This window comes from Chiloscyllium plagiosum, unplaced genomic scaffold (genome assembly GCF_037043375.1).
Source record: "Chiloscyllium plagiosum isolate Xiang-an unplaced genomic scaffold, Cpla_swu_hap1 HiC_scaffold_44, whole genome shotgun sequence".
Classification (NCBI taxonomy): domain Eukaryota; kingdom Metazoa; phylum Chordata; class Chondrichthyes; order Orectolobiformes; family Hemiscylliidae; genus Chiloscyllium; species Chiloscyllium plagiosum.
Genome location: NW_028270182.1, coordinates 11,577,589 through 11,597,677, shown reverse-complemented (window position 1 = coordinate 11,597,677; position 20,089 = coordinate 11,577,589). Strand labels below are relative to the sequence as shown.

The following is a 20,089-nucleotide window of genomic DNA, read 5'->3' as shown; positions in this document are numbered from 1 at the left end:
CACACACACGACAGTGACACACACACACACACGACAGTGACACACACACACAACATAGTGACACAGACACACACACGACATAGTGACACACACGCACGACATGCAGTGACACACACACACGACAGTGACACACACACACGACAGTGACACACACACACACGACAGTGACACACACACACGACAGTGACACACACACACGACAGTGACACACACACACGACAGTGACACACACACACACACGACAGTGACACACACACACGACAGTGACACACACACACGACAGTGACACACACACGACAGTGACACACACACACACACGACAGTGACACACACACACAACATAGTGACACAGACACACACACGACATAGTGACACACACGCACGACATGCAGTGACACACACACACGACAGTGACACACACACACGACAGTGACACACACACACACGACAGTGACACACACACACGACAGTGACACACACACACGACAGTGACACACACACACGACAGTGACACACACACACACGACAGTGACACACACACGACAGTGACACACACACGACAGTGACACACACACGACAGTGACACACACACGACAGTGACACACACACGACATAGTGACACACACACACACGACATAGTGACACACACACACACGACATAGTGACACACACACACAACATGCAGTGACACACACACACACAACATGCAGTGACACACACACACACGACATGCAGTGACACACACACACACGACATACAGTGACACACACACACACGACATAGTGACACACACACACACGACATACAGTGACACACACACACGACATACAGTGACACACACACACACGACAGTGACACACACACACACGACAGTGACACACACACACACGACAGTGACACACACACACACGACAGTGACACACACACACGACAGTGACACACACGACAGTGACACACACACGACAGTGACACACACACACACGACAGTGACACACACACACACGACAGTGACACACACACACACGACAGTGACACACACACGACAGTGACACACACACGACAGTGACACACACACGACAGTGACACACACACACACGACATAGTGACACACACACACAACATACAGTGACACAGACACACACACGACATACAGTGACACACACACACGACATACAGTGACACACACACACACGACATGCAGTGACACACGCACGACATGCAGTGACACACACACACACGACATAGAGTGACACACACACACACGACATAGAGTGACACACACACGACATAGAGTGACACACACACGACATACAGTGACACACACACGACATACAGTGACACACACACACACGACATACAGTGACACACACACACACGACATACAGTGACACACACACACACGACATACAGTGACACACACACACACGACATACAGTGACACACACACGACATACAGTGACACACACACACGACATACAGTGACACACACACACGACATACAGTGACACACACACACACGACATACAGTGACACACACACGACATACAGTGACACACACACACGACATACAGTGACACACACACACGACATACAGTGACACACACACACGACATACAGTGACACACACACACACACACGACATAGTGACACACACACACGACATAGTGACACACACACACGACATTGACACACACACACACGACAGTGACACACACACACACGACAGTGACACACACACACACGACAGTGACACACACACACACGACAGTGACACACACACACACGACAGTGACACACACACACGACAGTGACACACACACGACAGTGACACACACACGACATACAGTGACACACACACGACATACAGTGACACACACACGACATACAGTGACACACACACACACGACATACAGTGACACACACACACACGACATACAGTGACACACACACACGACATACAGTGACACACACACACGACATACAGTGACACACACACACACACGACATAGTGACACACACACACGACATAGTGACACACACACACGACATAGACACACACACACGACATAGACACACACACACGACAGTGACACACACACACACGACAGTGACACACACACACACGACAGTGACACACACACACACACGACAGTGACACACACACACACACGACAGTGACACACACACACACGACAGTGACACACACACACGACAGTGACACACACACGACAGTGACACACACACGACATACAGTGACACACACACGACATACAGTGACACACACACACACGACATACAGTGACACACACACACACGACATACAGTGACACACACACACGACATACAGTGACACACACACACGACATACAGTGACACACACACACGACATACAGTGACACACACACACACACGACATAGTGACACACACACACGACATAGTGACACACACACACGACATAGACACACACACACGACATAGACACACACACACGACAGTGACACACACACACACGACAGTGACACACACACACACGACAGTGACACACACACACGACAGTGACACACACACACGACAGTGACACACACACACGACAGTGACACACACACACACACGACATAGTGACACACACACAACATACAGTGACACAGACACACACACGACATACAGTGACACACACACACACGACAGTGACACACACAACATACAGTGACACAGACACACACACGACATAGTGACACACACACGACATACAGTGACACACACACGACATACAGTGACACACACACACGACATACAGTGACACACACACACGACATACAGTGACACACACACACGACATACAGTGACACACACAAGACACACCATGAAATAAATGAGGAAAGACACTTTTACACACAGTGAAACACACACACACACAAACGCACACATACACTTCATGACAGACACAGTGTCACACACAGCAACACAAGACACAGATAGTGAAACAGACAAACGCTAACATACAACAATATACATGGTGAATGACACAAAGATAGTGACATGCAGAAACAGAGTAACATAGTGACACCCATACAATACGTAAAGAGGCACACATGGTACACAGAGAGTACCACACAGAGGTGATAGTTGGATTTAACAGAGCCAGTAGATTTTATGTGCAGGGTATTCAAATTTGGCAGGATGTAAAATTTTGATTTCCTGAGGTGGATTTCAGACACCAAGTTTAAATTAGAGATGTGATCAGTATGGACTGAGAACTGGTTAATAGACAGAAAAAAAAGACAGGAGGAATAAATTGGTCATTTTCATGTTGGCAGGCTGTGATTGCTATCACTGGTCTATCACAGGGATCGATGCTTAGCCCCGAGCTATACACAATCTATATCTGGGATTTCGATGTGGCGATTAAATGTAACACCTCTACATTTGCAGATTACTGTAAGACAAGTTGGGAGTGAAAGTTGCTCAGACATAAAGATGCTGTAAGAGAATTTGGAGGGGCTGAGTGAATGGGAAAGAATCTGACAGATGGAATACAATGTGAAGGAACACGAAATTATCAGACATTCAGGACACGTTTTAAACGGCAAGAACCTGGGAAGAGTTGAACATCAAAGAGATTTGGGTCTCCTTGCTCGTGATCGATTGAAAGTTAGCACGCAGGTACAGGAAATGACTAAGACGACAAATGGTATGACGGTTTGTATTAGAAGAAGTTTCTAATCATTCGTTATACAGAATGAGAATGGCAAGGTCAGAGTTTTTTTTTTAAATATTCACTCACGGAAGGAGGTCATCGCTGGCCAGGCCAGCATTTAATGCCCATCTCTAATTACCCAGAGGGTGGTTAGGATCAATCGAATTGCTGTGGATCTGGAGTCACATGTAAGAACAGGTAAGGATGGCAAGATTTCCTTCCCCCAAAGGACATTTGGGAGCCAGACAATTTTCTTTTTTTAAAACAATAATAGATAGTGGTTGCACAGTTGGCATTAGACCAGCTTTAATTCCAGATTTCTTCCCGAATTCAAATTTGACCGTCTGGGAATCAAACACATGACCTCAGAATATTAGCTGGGGTTCTAATTACTAATCCAGTGATGTCATCGCTACATACCACCCTTCCGTACAAGGAGTGAAGAGATCTTACTGCAATAATAAAAAGCCTCGAAAATTGTGTGGAATTTCATTTTCCTCAGCTACAGAATTATACACTTACCATTGAGAGAGTGCAATGAAGGTGCACTTAACTAAGGTTGTCCTATGATGGAAGATTATATAGACTGGGCCTATACACTGATGCACAGACATATCTTGGGGTTCAAGACCATTGGTCCATGAAAATAGCCACACAAGTAGACAGGGTAGAAAAGAAGGCATATGGCATGTTTGGATTTATTGATCGGGTGATTAAATATAAGAATCACAGGGCATCATGCTGCAGCTTTACAAGACTTTTGGTTAGAGCACACAAAGAGCATTGTGTTCAATTCTGGTGGCCACATTACAGGCTTTGGAGAGGGTGCAGAAGAGAATGTGAGGTGCGGGGAGAGGCTAGAAAATCTTGGGCTGTTTTCTACGGAGCAGCGGAGGCGAAGAGGAGATTTGATAGAAGTCTATAAAATTATGAGGGCGTTGGTAGTGTTAATAGTCAGCATATTTTTTCTCCTCCCCCCCGAGTTGAAATGTCTAATAGTAGGGGGGCACGCATTTAAAGTGAGAGGGGGAAGTTCAAAGGAGATGTGAGGGGAAGGTTTTATTACACAGAGAATGGTAGGAGTCTGGAACAATCTGCCAGGGTGATACGATAGGGGTGTTTAAGGGACTTTCAGATAAGCACATGAGTATGCAAGGAATGGCGGGATTATGGACCAAGGGCAGGCAGAAGGGATTAGTCTAATTTGGTACAACATCGTGGGCTGAAGGGCCTGTTCCTGTGCTGTACTATATTTGATACTCCATAGAACTTAGAAGAATGAAGGATTATTTTGTTTAAACATACTAAATTTTCACAGGGCTTGACAGGGTCGATGCAGGAAGGGCGTTTCCCACCGGCCTGAAGAGCAGCCAGGAGCAAGGGGCCAAAATCTGAGCATAAAGACACAGGTCATTCAGACCGAGAGGAGGAGGAATTTATTAACTTAGATGGCAGTGAATCATTGGAACTCTCAGCCTCAGAGGCTCGTGAAAACTCTGAAATCGAATGTTCAAGTCTGAGGCTGGTACATTTTTACATATTAAAAACGTCAAGGAACACAGGGATAGTGAGGTAAAATGGTGCTGAAATAGAAGGTCACTGAATAGCCCAGCAAGGTCAAAGGGGGGTGAATCTCCACCTCCTCTGATTTCTTTATGATCGTACATAAGGAGAGAAGCAGACAGTTACATATGGAAATAGTGAGAGGTAGAAAATAAACTAGATGTATATAACATAAGAGCCAGGTAAAGCAGAGAGGAAAATGAATGAAATAAAGAGACACAAATAAACAGAAGGGACAAGGTTTTGGGGTTGAGTGGGGCAGGATGGACAGAGAGAGTGGCGGATGTATGTGTACATACACCCCCACACACAACGGCACACAAGTGCATCTACTGTCACACACGCTAACACACACATGATGTTCACCTGTAGCTGTGTCAGGTCTAACAAGTCCTCATCACATATTCCACATCCAGTCTCGTGGTTCCAGGCATTCGGAATGTAATTCCCCAAATAGTTCAGCTGCAGCTAAAGGGCGAGAAGGATACACAATTATTCAACTTGCAGCAACCAAGGTTCACAGAAACACACACGTATCATTTGGGGATATGTCACAGGGAGAGGTGTTTCACATTCACCTTCCTGACTTGCTTTGAGCCTCTTTTAGATGTGGAATTAATTAATCGCTTTGATTCACTCAGGTGTCAAGATGAAATTAGCCCAGTTCTGCCATGCTATCAGACTGAGTGACCCCTCAAAGTCAGAGTTCAAAATACATTCACCCCTCTTCAAAACATCTCCTCTCCAATGATTGTACCCCTTTGTTATAAATTACAGCCCTGTCTCTGCCAGTACAGTACCCCAGTGATATACAGTGACAGACCTGTCCCCACCAGTACTGTACCCCAGTGTTATACAGTGACAGACCTGTCCCCACCAGTACTGTATCCCAGTGTTATACAGTGACAGACCTGTCCCCACCAGTACTGTACGCCAGTGTTATACAGTGACAGACCTGTCCCCACCAGTACTGTACCCCAGTGTTATACAGTGACAGACCTGTCCCCACCAGTACTGTACCCCAGTGATATACCGTGACAGACCTGTCCCCACCACTACTGTACCCCAGTGTTATACAGTGACAGACCTGTCCCCACCAGTACTGTATCCCAGTGTTATACAGTGACAGACCTGTTCCCACCAGTACTGTACCCCAGTGTTATACAGTGACAGACCTGTCCCCACCAGTACAGTACCCCAGTGTTATACAGTGACAGACCTGTCCCCACCAGTACTGTATCCCAGTGTTATACAGTGACAGACCTGTCCCCACCAGTACTGTATCCCAGTGTTATACAGTGACAGACCTGTCCCCACCAGTACTGTACCCCAGTGTTATACAGTGACAGACCTGTCCCCACCAGTACTGTACCCCAGTGTTATACAGTGACAGACCTGTCCCCACCAGTACTGTATCCCAGTGTTATACAGTGACAGACCTGTCCCCACCAGTACTGTACCCCAGTGTTATACAGTGACAGACCTGTCCCCACCAGTACTGTACCCCAGTGTTATACAGTGACAGACCTGTCCCCACCAGTACTGTATCCCAGTGTTATACAGTGACAGACCTGTCCCCACCAGTACTGTACCCCAGTGTTATACAGTGACAGACCTGTCCCCACCAGTACTGTACCCCAGTGTTATACAGTGACAGACCTGTCCCCACCAGTACTGTACCCCAGTGTTATACAGTGACAGACCTGTCCCCACCAGTACTGTACCCCAGTGTTATACAGTGACAGACCTGTCCCCACCAGTACTGTATCCCAGTGTTATACAGTGACAGACCTGTCCCCACCAGTACTGTACCCCAGTGTTATACAGTGACAGACCTGTCCCCACCAGTACTGTACCCCAGTGTTATACAGTGACAGACCTGTCCCCACCAGTACTGTACCCCAGTGTTATACAGTGACAGACCTGTCCCCACCAGTACTGTACCCCAGTGTTATACCGTGACAGACCTGTCCCCACCAGTACTGTACCCCAGTGTTATACCGTGACAGACCTGTCCACACCAGTACTGTACCCCAGTGTTATACAGTGACAGACCTGTCCCCACCAGTACTGTACCCCAGTGTTATACAGTGACAGACCAGTCTCCACCAGTACTGTACCCCAGTGTTATACAGTGACAGACCAGTCTCCACCAGTACTGTACCCCAGTGTTATACAGTGACAGACCTGTCCCCACCAGTACTGTACCCCAGTGTTATACAGTGACAGACCTGTCCCCACCAGTACTGTACCCCAGTGTTATACAGTGACAGACCTGTCCCCACCAGTACTGTACCCCAGTGTTATATAGTGACAGACCTGTCCCCACCGGTACTGTACCCCAGTGTTAGACAGTGACAGACCTGCCCCCACCAGTACTGTACCCCAGTGTTATATAGTGACAGACCTGCCCCCACCGGTACTGTACCCCAGTGTTAGACAGTGACAGACCTGCCCCCACCAGTACTGTACCCCAGTGTTATATAGTGACAGACCTGTCCCCACCAGTACTGTACCCCAGTGTTAGACAGTGACAGACCTGCCCCCACCAGTACTGTACCCCAGTGTTATACAGTGACAGACCTGTCCCCACCAGTACTGTACCCCAGTGTTATATAGTGACAGACCTGTCCCCACCAGTACTGTACCCCAGTGTTATACAGTGACAGACCTGTCCCCACCAGTACTGTACCCCAGTGTTATACAGTGACAGACCTGTCCCCACCAGTACTGTACCCCAGTGTTATATAGTGACAGACCTGTCCCCACCAGTACTGTACCCCAGTGTTATACAGTGACAGACCTGTCCCCACCAGTACTGTACCCCAGTGTTATACAGTGACAGACCTGTCCCCACCAGTACTGTACCCCAGTGTTATATAGTGACAGACCTGTCCCCACCAGTACTGTACCCCAGTGTTATATAGTGACAGACCTGTCCCCACCAGTACTGTACCCCAGTGTTATACAGTGACAGACCTGCCCCCACCAGTACTGTACCCCAGTGTTATACAGTGACAGACCTGTCCCCACCAGTACTGTACCCCTGTGTTATATAGTGACAGACCTGTCCCCACCAGTACTGTACCCCAGTGTTATACAGTGACAGACCTGCCCCCACCAGTACTGTACCCCAGAGTTATACAGTGACAGACCTGTCCCCACCAGTACTGTACCCCAGTGTTATATAGTGACAGACCTGTCCCCACCAGTACTGTACCCCAGTGTTATATAGTGACAGACCTGTCCCCACCAGTACTGTGCCCCAGTGTTATATAGTGACAGACCTGTCCCCACCAGTACTGTACCCCAGTGTTATATAGTGACAGACCTGTCCCCACCAGTACTGTGCCCCAGTGTTATATAGTGACAGACCAGTCCCCACCAGTACTGTACCCCAGTTTGTCATTAGATTAGATTTCCTACAGTGTGGAAACAGGCCCTTCGGCCCAACAAGTCCACAACGACCCTCTGAAAGGTAACCCACCCAGACCCATTTCCCTCTCACTATGAGCAATTTAGCATGGCCAATTCACCTGACCTGCACATCTTTTCTGTGGGAGTCCTCCATTGAGACTCAATGCAAATTTGGAAAGAAAGATATTGGGATCATTTGTTAGGTGTTTTCTTGTTGCTTACGAGCTGCTAGTACAACATCTACCCCTAATGCCTTCCCAATGGTTTACCCAATCCCTGGTTCATGACAGCGATTGAGCCAAGACCCAGTTACCTTGGTTGGCCCATTGCCATGGATGATGACTGGCAGCGTGTCCTGGGCTATGTTGCGGATTCTGGCTTTTCCCTTCTCAAACTTGATGACAACTTCGTCTGGAAGATGGTAGGACATGGGATAGTTAAAGCATCGAGGACCCAACAGTCAACAACACCACACATCAAACCATACCTGAATTACCAGTTCCTTGGTGTGGGAGGAGCATTAATCGGGGGGGGTGAGGAGAAAGTATGACTTACTTTCATGAAGGTTACACAGACCTAACATCTGCGATGAGTCCCCATGATGGCCAAACTGCAGAAGAGGGGACCTCAACTCGATCGAATGCTGGGGATGTATTCACACACAGAGGCACTCCAGGAGGTGGTCAAAGACTGAGCTGGGCCTCAAATGCATTGGCGTTTTGAAGAATGAAAGGTGGTCGTGTCGTACCAAAGATGATCCTGAGGGGGTTTAACAGGGTAGACGCTGAGAGGATACTGCCTCTTCATAGTGAAACTTGAACCAAGGGGCACAAAATAAAGAGTCTCCCATTGAAGACAGGGATGGGGAGGAATTCCTTCTCTCTTAATACTTAAAATTCTCTCCCTCAGACAGCAGTAGAGGCTGGGTCATTGAATATATTCAAGGTGGAGTTATACAGATGAATGGTTGTGGGAAGTGCAGTTAAGACCACAATCTGATCAGCCATGGTCTTACCGAATAGTAGACAAGGCTGGAGGAGGTGGTGAATAGCCTATTTTTACTCCTTATGATCATACCTTTTCGGGTCCAACAAGAGTCTGGTTTTAATTCCCCGAAGGAACAGAAATTAACTTTAAGATGGGGCCAGGGAGGAGACACGGTGCAGTGACGGGGGTGGCAGGCAAGGGGAAAATTGGAAGATTGAGAGCTTACCTAAAGCACCATTGAGGTTTTGAAAGATTGTTGATTGGTGATCCAGAGCCATCTTGTACTTTTCCTGCAGGAAAAAAAGAATTAACATTTCAGACTCTTACACGCTCAGTTAAGCATCTTTTCAAATTTTTTTTTTAAAAAGATTACATTACAGTGTGGAAACAGGCCCTTCGGCCCAACAAGTCCACACCGACCCGCCGAAGCGCAACCCACCCATGCCCCTACATTTACCCCTTACCTAACACTACGGGCAATTTAGCATGGCCAATTCACCTGACCCTGCACATCTTTGGACTGTGGGAGGAAACCGGAGCACCCGGAGGAAACCCACACAGACACGGGGAGAACGTGCAAACTCCGCAGTCAGTCGCCTGAGGCGGGAATTGAACCCGGGTCTCTGGCGCTGTGAGGCAGCAGTACTAACCACTGTGCCACCGTGCCGCCCCAAGTCTATATTTGTGCTTGAGTGTGTATGTTGAATGTGTTTGTTGAGTGTGTGGATGCATCTGTGTTCTTGCCCATGGGGATGCCCATGTGTGTGTGTGTGTGTGTGTGTGTGTGTGTGTTAAGATTGCATGTACGGGTTCGCGTTTGAGAGAGTGTGGCCCCCCCATTGCAGAAGTCTAGCCATTGCAGAAAACGAGGCAGCTATGTGGTGCACAGCGGGATCTCACAGACAGCTCGCCAGATCGCTGATTTCTGTATTTAGCAACACTGGTCGGTGGGCAAATGGCTGCCCCAGGAGAACTGGGAAGAATCCTCAGATCATTCCTCTATGAAACAGCTGATGTGGGAGCTTTTACAACCCCATCAGAAGGCAGATGGTGGGGGCCCATTGGTATAACAACTCATTCAAACGACGACTGCTCTGGGAGTGCATTCAAACCATGTTCTCTGTCCAGCCTCAGATCAGGGGACCCCAAAGATTGGAAATCTCAGCGGTCAGACTGTGGGTTTTCGGGAGATAGTAAAACGATTTTGGTTTGGCCTCGTTTTCTGTCCCCCGAACTCCCTGACTCACCCTCAGTTTAGGACTGAGATAAATCTTAGTGTAGAAAAGCTGGTCATCATCATCGTCCTTGAACTTCCACTGCTGGACAATGTCGTTGATGACTGGAGCGTAGCCTATAAAACCTGCAGCAGAAACAGACCACAACGTGGTGAAAGGGAGAGGATGGGTGGTGGTGGTGGGGGGGGGTAGAGATTGGCAGCGGTAAGGATTCAGATCCTCTTACAATTCACCGACTCCCTCATCTGGGCAGTCTGATTCACACACACACACTCTCACAATCGCGAACCCTTACATGCAATCTTCTCTCACACACACACGAACACACACACACACACACACGAACACACACAGACACACACGAACACAGACACACACGAACACAGACACACACGAACACAGACACACACGAACACAGACATACACGAACACAGACACACGAACACAGACACACGAACACAGACACACGAACACAGACACACGAACACAGACACACACGAACACACACACACGAACACACACACACGAACACACACACACGAACACACACACACGAACACACACACACGAACACAGACACACGAACACAGACACACGAACACAGACACACGAACACAGACACACGAACACAGACACACGAACACAGACACACGAACACAGACACACACACACACGAACACAGACACACACGAACACAGACACACACGAACACAGACACACACGAACACAGACACACACGAACACAGACACACACGAACACAGACACACACGAACACACACACACGAACACAGACACACGAACACAGACACACCCAAGCACAAATATAGATAGATACACTCACACAGGTACATGCATGTACATCAGTACATTGCTACAGTCTCACACAAGGGGAAATAGGAATCTAATGACCTATAATCAGAATCAGGGTGAGTGCGATACTAAATCTAAGTGTGTTACAAGTAGAATAAACAGAAGATATTCAAGACACCGAGGAGACAAAAACAAAAGCAGACAGCCAACTATGACTGAGTGGCCAGGTCTGAAATTTCTTCTTCTGATCCTCCCATTGTCTCCTGTTAATATCAGGTACAAAAGATTACCATTTACTGTTTTTCTTTTAAGCTCACCACACATTATTCTATCCTCACTTCTTTATTTGTTGAATTGGACTCCTCTTGTTAGCCTCTCCCTTGGGACAGGAACAGCTTTATGAGAAGTCTCTGGCCTTTCATAACCCAACCACCAGCAGCCAGCTAAGGTTTACTGGTATATACACCGTGTGATGGGTAGCCCAGTACACAATCAACGTGACGTTTTTGTGACCTCCCCAGTTCCCTCAGGCGATCGGCATTTAGAACACTTCCAATGCATTTCGCCCCATTACAAAAGGCGATAGAAACCACGACCCTTCCTCTTCCGTTGACGATTCCTCCAGTCATTAACTTAAAATAAAACTGAGGATAATTCTATTACATTGTTAAAGGGGCAGAGAAGTCTGGATAGTGTATGTTTTATTAGAGATCTCTTTTTAAGAGAAAATGTATTTTTACGTTTGATTACATTCCAGAACACAGTTCTTGGGACCAGAAGAATCAATTTTACTCCCAACACAGTAAACTATCAACTTTAATACCAACATACAACTCGTTCAATGGAGTTTTCTTTTCCAACCTATGTATGTTGCTGGTGGTAGTGCAACTAGGACCCCAGCTTGATCTCCAGGTTTCATCTGGGAAATTCTGAGCCCATCAGTGGCTGAAGGGTTAGAGAGTTGTACATCAAAACCTGCAGAAAACAAAGCGCTGGAAGGCATGGTAAGTTGTTTGGAGAGGAGCAGGAAGACATATCCTGGTTGTTCGAGGCCCGTCCCATTGAAAACAGACAAGGCGATTGGGAATTGCTGTAGGACATGGAGTTCAATAAGGGGAAAGTGTGACATTGTTAACTCTAAATCCAGGAATGAACAACTGGAATTTTTAAAAATAAGTGACGTTGTGGAGGAGCAAAGGGTTTCAGGACTCCAGGCACAGCGATCACTAGAACTAACCGAAAACAGGAGGTCTTGCCTGGCCCCTGACCTCCCTGAACCTCACCGAAAACCCATGATTCATGAACAATGAAAGCATTAGAAACAGGAGTCGTAATAGGCCATTGGCCCCAGCTCAGCCAATCAGGAAGATGGATGATCTGACTGCAGTCTTAACTCAACTTCCCACTCTGATCAAATTTGTTTGACTCAGTCCTGAATGTATTCAATAATCCCAGCCTCCGCTGCTCTCTGCGGAAGTGAATTCCAAAAATATGCAACCCTCCAAGGCATGCCCATCTTCATTAAGTGAGAAATTTATTTTGAAACGGTGTTCCCAATTCTAAACACAATCCCGATGCAGGGTTCAAAATAAGCAGGAACAGCAGGTGAATTCGTGGACCCAGGAAAGGAAACTGAACTCCCAGAATGTGAGTAGTCACTGAAGCAGCCTGTGACAGAGTTGTTTTTGAAGGAGTTCCAAAGTTAAGTCTCCAAAAGAAAACAATTGGAATTCCTTGTAAAGTTTTAATGAGCTTTCATGACTACACTGTGTCATTAAGTCTGGAGGGGTTACTGGAAAAAGCACAGCAGGTCAGGCAGCATCCAAGGAGCAGCAGAATCGATGTTTCAGGCCAGGGCCCTTCATCCTGATGAAGGATTCCGGCCCGAAACGTTGATTCTCCTGCTCCTCGGATGCTGCCTGACCTGCTGTGCTTTTCCAGCAAAACACTCTTGACTGAATGTAGGTTTGCTGGCTGAGCTGAAAGGCTCATTTCCAGACATTTCGTCGCCCTACTAGGTAACATCTTCAGTGTGCCTCAGGCGAAGCACTGAACCTTCCAGCTCAGCCAGCAAACCTACATCCAGAACCTCAACCTGAGCTTCAAAACTCGCTAACACTCTTGACTCTGATCTCCAGCAGCCGCTGACCTCACTTCCTCTGGGTTGCTGATACATGTGTGGGCTCTGACTGGGCCACATTTGCCATTTGATATGCTCGGAGGGTGTTCAACCACTTTGTCTAGTTACCCATATTTACCTCAGTAAATGCGAACATTTATCTTGTAGCAAATTGTTCAACGTTTACAGCAAAGTTTATTGCTGTTTGTCCAAAACTATGGAATCTTGTGGCTTTATTCTTTTAGTATGTACTTGAATCTCACACTTTGTCTACTTACAGGAAACAGTACTGAAAGTCATGGATCGTATCACAGATCTGGCAGTCTGCTAACATAAACGAAGTTCAGGAACCATGTTAGGGACAAACATGCAGCCATTTAGCACAGAGTAAGATCCCAAGCAGCAATGTCTGACCTGTGTTGTTTTTAGCTCCTTTAATGATCTTAGGACGTCACATAATGCTTTACAGTCAATGAACCAGCTTGAAAATCTAGTACCAGGAAATGAAGGGTACACGATTAACTATGTTAGAGGGGTTATGAGGAAGTCGAATCGAAAGATTAGAACCAAACTGGACAGGGCTGAAAGACCTCGGCACATGAAGGCTAGTAAAAGTTTGGAAACCTTCTTGGCACTACATTACTAGCAAGGTTTGACCAATTGTTAAAATTAAGTCTAAAAGATGGAGATTTTAAGGGCAGTAAAAAGCACAGTAAATGTGAGAGATTGACCAGCTTTGTGCACGTGCAATGGAAATTCATTAGCTGTGACTTCACTGTCCCACAGAAGGATTTTCTGTGCCAAGTCAAATCCTGCGGAACATTAGGAAGTAAAAGTTTTTCTCGTGTGTTGTGGCTTTAAATTTAACGGAGGGCAATAACTGTTGAGGGTTTTGATGAATTCTTCTAAATTCTGCTTCTGTGTGAATCCAAGTCAGCACAAACATAGAAAGTAATGTTACTACATGGTTGCTTCAATTAATAGGAGCAAGTGAGGCCTGCAGATGCTGGAGACCCGAGCTGAAAATGTGTTGCTGGAAAAGCGCAGCTTCAATTAATAAAAGAGCAAATGGAAATAGAAAAAAAGGAGCCCGTGAAGACCCAACAAATAAAGCTGTCAAGGTCGAAGAACATCCCTTCATAAAATGTCAAGAGCCCTCAAGGCTAAATAAATACTGACCCCTGGCATTGGGAGAAACATTCTCTCAGTGCCTGTCCTGTCAAGACCCCTCAGAATCTTACATATTTAAACGGCACCTCATTCTTCTCAACTCCAATGAATATGAGCTCAACCTGCTTAACCTTTCCTCATAAGACAAGCCCTTCAACCCAGGAATCAGCTCGAGTGAACCGTTGCTGGTACAAGTTTCCCAATTAAGGAGACACAAATAGAACATAGAACATAGAAGAATACAGCGCAGTACAGGCCCTTCGGCCCTCGATGTTGCGCCGATCCAAGCCCACCTAACCTACACTAGCCCACTATCCTCCATATGCCTATCCAATGCCCACTTAAATGCCCATAATGAGGGAGAGTCCACCACTGCTACTGGCAGGGCATTCCATGAACTCACGACTCGCTGAGTAAAGAACCTACCCCTAACATCTGTCCTATACCTACCACCCCTTAATTTAAAGCTATGCCCCCTCGTAATAGCTGACTCCATACGTGGAAAAAGATTCTCACTGTCGACCCTATCTAAACCCCTAATCATCTTGTACACCTCTATCAAGTCACCCCTAAACCTTCTGTTCTCCAATGAAAACAACCCCAAGTGCCTCAGCCTTTCCTCATACGATCTTTCTACCATACCAGGCAACATCCTGGTAAACCTCCTCTGCACCCGTTCCAGTGCCTCCACATCCTTCCTATAGTATGGCGACCAAAACTGCACACAATACTCCAGATGCAGCCGCACCAGAGTCTTATACAACTGCAACATGACCTCAGTACTCCGGAACTCAATTCCTCTACCAATAAAAGCCAGTACGCCATATGCCTTCTTCACCGCACTATTTACCTGGGTGGCAACTTTCAGAGATCTGTGTACATGGACACCAAGATCCCTCTGCTCATCCACACTACCAAGTATCCGACCATTAGCCCAGTACCCCATCTTTTTATTACTCTTACCAAAGTGAATCACCTCACACTTAGCCATACTAAAGGTGTGCCTTTTACCAAAGCCCTGGAACAGTCCCAGCAAGACCTCCTTATATTTATACTCCATCCCTCTTTGCAATAAAGCCCAACATCTCATCGCCTTCCCCATTATTTGCAGTATCAGAGCATTAACACCCTTTGATTCGGGTGTAAGGGCACTCAGATCCCACTGTACCAAAGCATTCTGCAGTCCAGGTTAAAAATCTTTTCGACAGGATAATGCCCTTCATCTATTGTGATATCCTTTGCATCACAATATCCATGAACCACACCCCCACTTGCAACTGTGCAATGACTAAGGCAAATTTTAAAAATGGTAAACCCAAGGAACTAAAAAAAAAAGATAAATCCCTCTCCAAACCCATCTCCTCATGGATGGGAAAAGATCCAACCCTTGCATCATCTTAGAGACGTATGTATATCTCAACCAAATCAGCCCCAGGATGACGCTCCACCTCTGTGTTCTCATTGATCAGGTCTTAGTAGCCCAGGTAGCTATGAAGCAGGGAATGCTATGGGTCTCTTCTGTAGCTTCAGTATCACCTACATAAAACGCAGACATGTACAGGTGGAGGAATCCAACGCAATCTCGATAAATTGAGAAGAAACCTACCGAGGGATTTATTTGTTGGTATTAAAGTTGATAGTTGTGCATTTTGGTATTAAAAAAAATCAAACATTCTGCAGACTCATTTTAAAATTGATGCACTTGTACAGAGACAACTTTCAGAGGGTTGAGAAGGGAAAAAAAAAGCCAACAATAAAATCTTACCTCCTGAATTGAGGTATCGCTTCCCATTACGGACTGGTGGATACTTATCCGCCAGGGCCTCGTCAGGCCAGATAAATCCTTCTGCCGCAAAGACCACCTTGTGATTAAACAGTATGAACTTCTTCAGCAGTTCCAGGGGAGAGCCAGCAAAGATGACATCATAACTGAAGGGGCAAGATGGGGAGGGAGAAGTGCATCGATGATGTCATTAGCAGGAGACAAGACAAAACTGTGACAAATATCAAACTTAAATCACAGAAACAAGCCAGTAAGCTCATCTGTTCCATGCTGGTGTTTAGGCTCCTTCGGAGCCTCTTCCCACACCTTGGTAATCTCACCCTATCAACATATCTTTCTATTCCTTTTCTTCCTCATGCACCTTTTTCCAAGCATGAACAATAGACCTGGGCGCCAGAGGAAAGGTGAAAGTGGATTCTCTCGACATCAGCAGAGCATTCTGCTGAGTGTGGCATCAAGGAGCCCTTTGCAAAACTGGGGTCAATAGGAATTGGGAGGGGGGGGGGGAAAGCTGTTCAGTGGCTGGAATTTTATTTTGTTCACTCATGTGATATGGGCATCTCTGGCTAGGCCAACATTTATTGCCCATCCCTACTTGCCCAGAGGGAAGTTAAGAGTTAACCACACGGCACGGTGGCACAGTGGTTAGCACTGCTGCCTCACAGCGCCAGAGATCCGGGTTCAATTCCCGACTCAGGCGACTGACTGTGTGGAGTTTGCACATTCTCCCCGTGTCTGCGTGGGTTTCCTCCGGGTGCTCCGGTTTCCTCCCACAGTCCAAAGATGTGCAGGTTAGGTGAATTGGCCCTGCCAAATTGCCCGTAGTGTTAGGTAAGGGGTAAATGTAGGGGTATGGGTTGGTTGCGCTTCGGCGGGGCGGTGTGGACTTGTTGGGCCGAAGGGCCTGTTTCCACACTGTAACTAATCTAATCTAACTAATCTAATCTAATCTAATCACATTTCTGTGGGTCTGGAGTCACATGTAGGCCAGACCAGGTAATGACAGCAGGTTTCCTTCCCTAAAGGACATTAGAGTTGGGTTTTTCCTGACAATTGACAATGGTTTCATGGTTATCATTCGACTCTTAATTCCAGATTCTTAATAGTCTAGCAATAATACCACTCGGCCATTGTCGTTGGACCAATATTTATTCCCCAACACCAAACTAAATTGCAGTCTGTGGAAGTTTCCTATGTGTAAACATGCTGCTGCCTAACTGAACTTTGCCTATCTGAAAGGTCCCTGATTTAACCTCACAGCTAAAAGGTGGTTCCTCTGATAGTGCAGCACCCCCTCAAGCATGTGGAATGGAATTCAAACCCATGACTTTCGATTCAGAGGGGAGTGTGGCTGCTGGGTGACCATGGGTTGATGTGGTTGACACTCCTTATGAAGTGCTGAGGCCTAATCCAGAAGAGAATGCTGATATCCACATGGCAACATCACAACTAGTAAACCAGAGGCCTAGGCTAATGCTGTAGGGACCTGGGTTCAAATCTCTCCATGGCAACTGGTGGGATTCAAATTCAAGTTAAAAACCTGAAGTTAAATGCTACTCTCACAAATGATGATAATGATGACTAACATCAACTTCTGTGAAGCCTAATCTGGCTCACTAATGCCCTTTAGGGAAGGAAATCTGCGTTACAATACATAGCCTACATGTGACTCCAGACCCACAACAATGTGGTTGACTTTTAACCGCCTTCTAAAAGGGCCAAGAGTGACATTCAGTTCAAAAGCAATTAAGGACAGCCAACAAACGTTAGCCTCGCCAGCAAAACACACATCCCGAGGAAGAGAAAGATAAAGCTTTCAGCTTATGAGTGGAGAGAGGGAATGTGAAGCAGGTCAAGAACCAGTCCCACTTAATTAAGACCAAAGAACTGGTGAAGAGGGTTAAATTCCTTCCTTGGCTACAGATGTGAACTCTCCTTGTTCTTGTACCTTGTATCCTATTACAAACCGAGAACAAACTAAACCAACCCATTCACTGCTAAACAATCATGGGTACTGGTTCCCATGGTTTCAGAGTCCAGTGTCACAGTTGGGGCAGATGGTATAAGTTTACACAGAAATCTCAATAAGATTACTAAATAACGACCTTTTCTTTAAAGAAAGATGCACTGTTTTTTTTTCTGACATGAACTGCATGGCCAAGATTCCCCAAGTGTCCCATTCCACTCTTTCTGCCTGAGGCCTAATCCAGTCAGGGCCCAACTTCCTGCTATCCAGTCTGGGCTTGGACGGTTTATCACAAATTTCTCATCAACAAACCTAGGGCACTGTAGACAGAGCTTTACTCAGTATCTAACCCTGTGCTGTCCCTGACTTGGTAATGTTTCATGGGGACAGAGCAAAAGGAGCTTCATTTCATTCTGTATCTAACCCCGTGCTGTCCCTGTGATCAGAGTGCTCCATTGCGACAGAGCTAAAGGAGCTTTACTTTGTATCTAACCCTGTGCTGTACCTGTCCTGGGAGTGGGGACAGTGCAGAGGGAGCTTTAAAGGTACAAAGTGTATTCTTCCACTTGCCTTGTGGCCAATATTAAATCGCTCACTCGATCGCTGTCACAGACTACTTGACCGCTGTCGTACTGCTGTTTATGAAGTTAAAAATCACACAACAGCAGGTTATAGTCCGACAGGTTTGATCGGAAGCACACTAGCTTTCAGAACGCTGCTCCTTCATCAAGTGGTTGTGAGCAGCGCTCCGAAAGCTAGTGCTTCCAATCAAACCTGTTGGACTATAACCTGGTGTTGTGTGATTCTTAACTTCGTACACCCCCAAATCATGACTACCATCAGCAGTTTGTGAAAGCGTGCTGTGTTCAAATTGGGCGGCATGTTTCTCATGGTACAACAATGATTATAACAAATCTGCTCCCCTTCAATCTTTAATGCAAACAATCAAGAAGCGCTAAGTTAAAATGCAGAATTCTTTATTATTTCAAAGAAAAGAGTTTCCCTGTCACCTCTACAAAATGATTTTTTTTAAAAAATACAATACCTAGACTGGGGCCTCCAAAGCTGGTGAGAACGATTCTATTTCTCACTATGTACCCAAGACCATAACATGTAGAAGTAAAAGTAGGCCATTCAGCCCATCGAGTCTGCACCACCATTCAATAGCTGATCTGGCCATCCTCAACTCCACTTTCCTGCCTTTGCTCCATAATCCTGGAATCCCTGACTGGTTTAAAAACCTGTCCGTCTCAGCCTTGACTTTGAGCCGCTGGATTCAGCTAAGCGCGCAATTCAAAAAGACCCTCTCGTCAGTTGTTGAAAGTCTGGATTCAGGATGC

General features: G+C 46.4%; 1 protein-coding gene across 2 annotated transcripts in view; it reads right to left on the bottom strand.

Moving 5' to 3' along the window:
* The window catches only part of plod3 (procollagen-lysine, 2-oxoglutarate 5-dioxygenase 3), a 126,019-nt gene that overhangs the window by 72,580 nt on the left and 33,350 nt on the right, over nt 1–20,089 (bottom strand). For both annotated transcript variants that reach the window (XM_087982990.1, XM_087982989.1), the window contains exons 4-8: nt 16,766–16,929; nt 10,913–11,025; nt 9,892–9,955; nt 8,992–9,089; nt 5,628–5,729 (exon numbers count right to left, since the gene is read on the bottom strand). In XM_087982990.1, the coding sequence (XP_087839116.1) occupies nt 5,628–5,729; nt 8,992–9,089; nt 9,892–9,955; nt 10,913–11,025; nt 16,766–16,929 (541 nt within the window). The remainder of the gene's footprint in view (nt 1–5,627; nt 5,730–8,991; nt 9,090–9,891; nt 9,956–10,912; nt 11,026–16,765; nt 16,930–20,089) is intronic.